This window comes from Fonticula alba, assembly GCF_000388065.1.
Source record: "Fonticula alba strain ATCC 38817 unplaced genomic scaffold supercont2.5, whole genome shotgun sequence".
In the NCBI taxonomy this organism is placed as follows: domain Eukaryota; order Rotosphaerida; family Fonticulaceae; genus Fonticula; species Fonticula alba.
Genome location: NW_009242975.1, coordinates 1977244 through 1983699, shown reverse-complemented (window position 1 = coordinate 1983699; position 6456 = coordinate 1977244). Strand labels below are relative to the sequence as shown.

Below are 6456 nucleotides of genomic sequence, written 5' to 3'. Positions count from 1 at the left end.
AGAGAGAGAGAGCCCTGCTGCATGATCTCCTTTCACGCCCAAAAAGCGCACGATCTGACCAGGATTCAGAACGTTCGGAAGCGAGCTCAGATCTATTCCGGGGGCTGCGCGCGCGTGTGGCACGCGGCCCATTAAACATTGGCCCCAGCGGCGCGCTGCTCCTCCTCGAAGGCCTCATCCGCCGCATCCAGCAGGGCGATGGCCGCGTCGGCCCCAGAGACAGCCTCATCCTCATCAGCGGCCTGCTCCTGCTCCTCCTGCTCCTCATCGCCGGATGAGGAAGCAGTCGACCCGGCATCCGAAGAGTCACTGGAGGACGCGCCGCAAGAGGACCCGGCCGTGTCGGCGTCGCTGTCGGCCACCTCCTCGGGCTGGGTGGTCCCGGCAGTGGCCCCCACCTCCTCCTCGTCGTCGGTGGTGGCGGCGGCGGCCGCGGCGTCCTGGTGCTGCTCGGCGGTCACCGGCTCATCGGCAGCCGGCACGTCGGTGGCTTTCGTGGCCTCGGCCGGCGGCAGCGTCTGCATGGCCTCCTCACAGGCATCGGTCTCCGCCCCGGCTTCGAGGGACACCTCCGGGAGTTGCAAGGCCGAGGTCTCCTCTTCCTGCTCGGGTTGCTCGTCGGCCGTCGCGGCCTCATCCTCGGTGTGGGCATTGTCCTCGACTTCCCCAATCGCCCCGACTTCGGCAGAGGTCTCGGCGGTCTCGACGGCCTCGACGTCAGCTTCAACAACCTCGACGTCAGCTTCAACAACCTCGACACCGGCCCCGGGGTCAGCCTCAGCGGCCTCGGGACTGGCCTCGGCGGCCTCGGGACTGGCCTCAGCGGCCCCGGCACCAGACTTAGGCTGGCTACCATTGCCGAACATTTCAGACGCCGACCAGAGACTGTGCGCAGACCACCCGCCAGAGGGTCAGGAACATGCGAGAGAAGAGCTAGATGTACATATAGGCAAGCAGCGCGTACCCCTGGTCCAAGCCAACAAAGTCCAGCAGCGAGGTGATGTCGGTGCCAGCCGCACCGGCCGCCAGCACCGAGCTGGTCGGAGATAGAGCCACATGCGCATGGGGCGCCTCGCCGGCGAAGGACTTGGCCAGCTGCTCATAAGCCACAAACTTCACCTCGGCCGTATTCTGGCCGAGGCACACGGACCAACAGGTGGCATGTCAGTTGCCCCGGAGTAAAACCCATGCGAAAGGCAAGGTCAAGCTGCCCCCCCCCCCCTCCCCCTCTGCGTGACTGGGAAAGCAAAAGGACACACGCACATTGGTGTTCTGCCGAGTGGGCCCGGACTTGGCCACGGCCGCTGTGGCGGCGGCCAGCGTCACGCTGGAGGCCGCTCGCTGGGTCAGCTTGGCCGCCGGAGCCGACGGCCCCGGGCCAGCCGTGGCCAAAAGCATGGTGCTCATGCGTGGCATGCTGATGGTGAGGCGGTTGCTGTCAAGGCCCTTCGGGCCGGTGGCCGTCGCCGCGACCGGCGCGCCGAACATGCTGTACAGGCTGGTCCGCCGGGAAAGAGTGGCCCCCGAAGCCGAAGCCCGGAACTCCGGCCGAGTCTTGGTCACCAGCGCCGCGAGAACCAGACGCGCCTCGTCCGAGTGGGACAGCGGGCCGGCCTCCGCGGTGCCGAGCTCATCGGCCGAGCAGGCCAGCGCCGACGCCAGACCCACCCAATCAAACGGAACCAAGGGGGCCGAGGCACTACATGTTGCCATGCCGCGGCCGAGAGATGAGGCACCAGGGGGGACAGCACGGCATGCGGTCAGTGGTTGAGGGCGGCAGGGTCACCAGCACAGGGAGAGCAGGGAGAAAGCAATGTGCATGTGCGTGTGCGCGCAGGGAGGAGAGACAGAGGAGGAGGAGGAGGAGGAGGAGGAGGAGGAGGAGGGCGAGAGCCGTACGTCACATCCTGCGGGGCGAAATCCGTGCCAGCAACCACCGGCAGGGCGACGCCCACATCAGTCAGGTATGCCTCAAACTCCGGCAGGGCGGCAGCCAGCGCGGCCAGATCCACCGCCGCCCCGGTGGCCTGGACCAACTGCGCCTGGACACCCGTCGGCACGGGGCACACCGTGGCCGGCACCAGAGCGCCCAGCCGGCTCAGGTACAGACACGCAACCAGAGCCAGGAGGTTGCGCGTGTGCCCCGCCCGGGCCGAGAGCGAGGTGGACGCCGAGTCGGCCGTCGCGGCCAGTGCCGCCACCACACAGGCCACAGCCAGCCCGCCCGCCGCAGACAGGCCCGCCGGGTCGCCCGTACCATCGGACGCCGCGGCCGCCGCCTGCAGCCCGGTGTAGTCGGCCAAGGCCACCGCAAGGCCAAGGATGTCGCCCACCGACAGGGGATCCGCCCCGGAAGCCGGACCCGAAGTGAGGGTCAGCTCCCGACTGAAGACCGACGTCAGGGACACGAGCAAGCGCGCGCCATGTGCCTTGGCAAAGGCGTCCAGCACCGGCTGCTCCGGGCGCTGGCCGTCTGGCATCGCATCGCTCATCGAGCGGAGGAGCTCGTGCAGCAGCGCATGCGTGCAACTCCGAGCGGCTGAACAGAGCACCATGTTCTTATGTATGTATGCATGTGTGTGTATCTGAGCGAAGCATGCGTTGCTCCTGTCGAGAGGGAGTGCGGCCAAAAGGACGGCAATTGTCCGAGCAGCTCTCCCCCCCGCCCCCGCCCCCCATCGCCCTGTGTGCGCACCAAAGTTCCGGCTCGAGAGATTCCCCACCGTCAGGCTGAAGAGCTGGCTGGCCGAGCTCGGCAGCGGGCTGCACCAGTCGTGAGGCTGCACCGAGGAGCCTGGGCAATTCGCCCGACAGTGCCAATCAACATCGGCAAACAGTGACCCCGATGGCCGCATCCAACTCGGTGCCAGTCAGGGCCATTATGATGCAAAGGGCTGACAATGAGCAGGCCAGCCGGTCGGGCAGGGTGCCAACATAGTGAATCAGCAATTCAACCAGCGACAGCAGGAACCAGCACAGTATGTTGACCGTTGGCTCCTGATGTTCCGCCCATAACGGATTGGCGTAGGTCGGCGGCAGCTCTAGACATCTCTGAGATACGTGCGGGCAGCATGCCCCGCATCCTTGTGAAGATGCGTAGGTGCACCCGTGATGGATATCTCAGGGACCCGTGTCCCAGGCAGCACTCCGACACTTGGACCGTGGGCATACGCATCGGCGATGGGTTGACGCCGTGGCCTCCGACACCGGTCTCCGAGGAACTACTGCCGAAGGACCGCACGCTGCTGGCCGAGGAAAGGGGCGACCGGTCGGCGCTCAGGGTATCACTCACCAGCAGGACAACCCACTGGTACTCACCCCGGGCCGGCTCCTCCCCACCAAGGTCCGCCAGGCACAGCAAATGGTCTTCGGTTTGCGGCAGGGCGAAGGACGCCGGCGACTCCATGGCCTTGCCGTAAACCGGCGGGATTATCGCATCGAAGCCTTTCCCCCGAGACAGCACCATACCCAGCATATCGCACAGGAGGCTGCCTTGTCCCAGGTCGTCAGCCCTAAATACGTCGATCCGGTCGATCAGGCAAGCCGACAGAGCATGGGAGTTGCTTGCCTGTGCATGTAAGCATGTGTGTGAAAAGGCAGTGGGAGGGCACATCCACCGAGGGACTTCTGGTACTGGGCGATCAGATGGGCAGCAAAGCCGCGCGGCCGGTCCCAGTTGGCCAGATCCTCGAGCCAGCTGGGGTGCATCGTGAGCATGGCCCAGGAGGAGGTGGCCCGGGGAGGCAAGAGAGGGGTATATCGCAATCACTGGGGTTAAGGGGGAATGTTGTGGCAAGGGGGGAAGGGGGGGGGGAAGGAGATCAGAGAAGAAACGCACGCCACGGTCGGGTCCAGCAGCCACTTGATGGTGGTCACATCGGACTGGCTGGCCAGGTGTTGCAGGGTCCGCAGCGCGTGGTACCCGAGCATGCGGCGATGGAGCTCGGTACTGGATGGCAAGCATCAGCAAGGGGGAGCAAAACACAGCAGACAGAGCAAGCAGGGGACACCCCCAGCACACGACGGTCAGCACTGACGCCCTTGTACAGAGGAAGGAGGAAGAGGAAAAAAATCACCCAATCAACCATCATGCTGGCTGGAGCAGGCGAGAGGGAAGCGCACAGGGTCGAGTTGGTCTCCGAGAAGTTGCCAGCGGCCCCTTCGGCGCCGATGGCCGCTACGGTGCCCTGGAAGAGGCGAGCATTGGCCGAGCTATGGGCCGCGTCCCACACGACCCCCATCAGGGCCGACACCACACGGCCATAGATGACCGGGGTGTCGTTGCGCCGCAGAGGCGAGGCAGCCCCAAGGCAGATGGCACGCAGGGCCGTCAGAGCCAGGCGCGAAATGGCCCGGTCATTGGCCGTCGGGGCCGCCGGGCGGTTTAGCAGCGCCGTGTAGCTGGCAATCAGCCGCTCGATGAAGGGAGCAAAGTTCGACTGGAGCAGCGGGTCCTCGCTGGCCGGCACGCGGACCGCCACCAAGGGGAGGAGCTACGGCACACGGATGCCAGAATCTCGGTCAGGTGGGGGGGTGGGATGGCAGAGATATGTCAAGTAAAGGGGGTGGGGGAGACCACCCAGCGGTGCAGCGCGCACCAACGACGTGGCCATGCGGACATCCTCCAGCGGGATGTCGGATGTGGCCGAGCTGGGCAGCGGCAGACCATCGGCCGACATGCACCGGAGCAGGTAGCAGATCACCTCCAGGATCTGCTTGCCGTAGATGGAGCCGTAGCTGGCGGCGGTCTTGGCCACGATGGCATTGATCATATGGACATAGGTCTCGGTGATGCTGGGAGGCGAGCGAGACGAGGGGAGGACGGAGGGAAGGTGGGTGAGCGACAGGACATGGGCTTGCCAGGGTGGCAGGGGGGGGGGGGGGGGGGGGGAGAGCAGGGAGGGGGCAGCCATGCCCATGCGAGATGGGGGGACGCACGGCAGCTCACGGGCACGGTGGCTCTTGAACAGGCTCGCCTGGATGAAGAGCATCAGCCGGGACAACTTCTCCGGCCGGGTGGATGCATAGTGGACCAGCTGGGCCAGCTGGGTCTCATCCATGTGGCTCTTTGGCTCCCCCTTCGGGGGGAGCACCGCGAGGACCAGGCGTTGGTGCTGTGCGAGGGGGGCCGGAGGAGGAGGAGGAGGAGTGTGAGACGCGGTCCACAGCGCGAGGGAACAGGAGGCACAGGCGATCGCAGGCGCACATTCTTCTTATAGAGGGCCGACATCGTCTCTTGGCGCAGCGGAGTGTGCGTGCTGCGCGAGTGTACACAGGGGCGCGTGTGCGATGAGTGGTGGAGGCTGATCGTGTCAGCAGGGTGCGATGGGTGGAGAGAAGGCGGAAGGGGGCCGGAGGAGGCAAGGACAGGGAGGGCGAGGCACAGGGGAGAGATCTCAGATGGCAAGTACGGAGGCGCGCGTGTCGGGGATGGGGTGGAGAAGAAGAACGGGGGGGGGGGGAGAAGAGTGGTGAATCCCAGGCCGGGCACTGAGCCCCGCGCCCGGGGCCGTCTTCAGAGTGGGCGCCTTGGCTTTCCTCAGGTCGGCTGTTGACTGGGCGGTGCTGCCCCCCAGAGGGCCCCGCCCCCGCCGTGTTGCCCCATCAACACGCGCCCGGCTGTTTGCCCCTCTATGGCGAACGGCGCGCCAACTGCATTCGCGGGAGGGGGAACGTTTTTTTCAACCCCCAGCCAACATTTGCTGCGTTTCCGCCGGCGGCCGCCTTTCACTGCTCCGCCCGCGGAACACCGACCCGGGGGAGAGGGACACAGGGCGGCCGGGGGACCGAGGGGAGAAGAATGGCAGGCGCGAACGCGCGCATACACCAGCAACAGAACATTTGCGGTCGGCGCGCACGGCAACGCGATGGACAGAGAACTCCTGCAACTGAGACAGAGAGAATGATGTTCATCCTCGCCGATCGAGTTAATGACACCAGTTAACACAGGAGGTTGATCGGCCCTCGATCGGCCCCGCTTCGGTGCCTGGGGGGCGGGACGCCCGCCGCGGAGCTGTGCCAGCACACTGGGTGGCCTGCTCTCTTCAAGGTGGTCTCATGCGAGCCAGCCCCCTTTTGCTTCCACTGGCCCCCCGACGTATACACAAGCCGGCCGAGCCCCGGCTGCCCATGGACGCCTGCCGCGCCGCATCTTTTGGTGGGGTTGTCTATATTGCTATGAAGGGGTGAGGTCCTGGCCCGGAGCAGGAGCAGGAGCAGGAGAAACACAGGGGGTGGGTTGCCGACACTTGATCTTTTCGACACCCGGGGGACAGGCAAACGATCCGCGGCGCAAGAAGGACGGCACGGAGAAAAGAAAGCCAAGGGATCCGAGAAGGAGGAATGGCCAACAGGAGGCCGAGAGGAATGGGGGGGGGGGGCAGGAGGCGAGACAAAAAGAGGAGCAGCAGCAGGAGGGAGAGGAGGAGGAGGAGGAGGAGGGAGCGCGCCTGGCCC

The 6456-nt window shown here is 65.9% G+C and overlaps 1 protein-coding gene across 3 annotated transcripts; it reads right to left on the bottom strand.

The window, feature by feature from the left end:
- Position 1: 1 nt before the first annotated feature.
- On the bottom strand, positions 2-5458 carry H696_03597 (hypothetical protein). 3 transcript variants are annotated; one of them, XM_009497469.1, is made up of 15 exons: positions 5412-5458; positions 5207-5258; positions 4939-5114; positions 4599-4794; positions 4123-4493; positions 3839-3949; positions 3612-3697; positions 3172-3444; positions 2836-3041; positions 2696-2780; positions 1900-2539; positions 1264-1699; positions 965-1131; positions 753-885; positions 2-731 (listed from the first exon to the last, which is right to left on the bottom strand). In XM_009497469.1, exons 2-15 carry the CDS (start codon positions 5228-5230, stop codon positions 132-134), a joined length of 3504 nt encoding a protein of 1167 aa, XP_009495744.1. In that variant the 5' UTR covers positions 5231-5258; positions 5412-5458; the 3' UTR covers positions 2-131. The 3 variants fall into 3 exon arrangements, with proteins under 3 accessions (XP_009495744.1, XP_009495742.1, XP_009495743.1); XM_009497467.1 differs by having other exon boundaries at positions 2-885; XM_009497468.1 differs by having other exon boundaries at positions 132-731; positions 5207-5458.
- Positions 5459-6456: the final 998 nt, after the last annotated feature.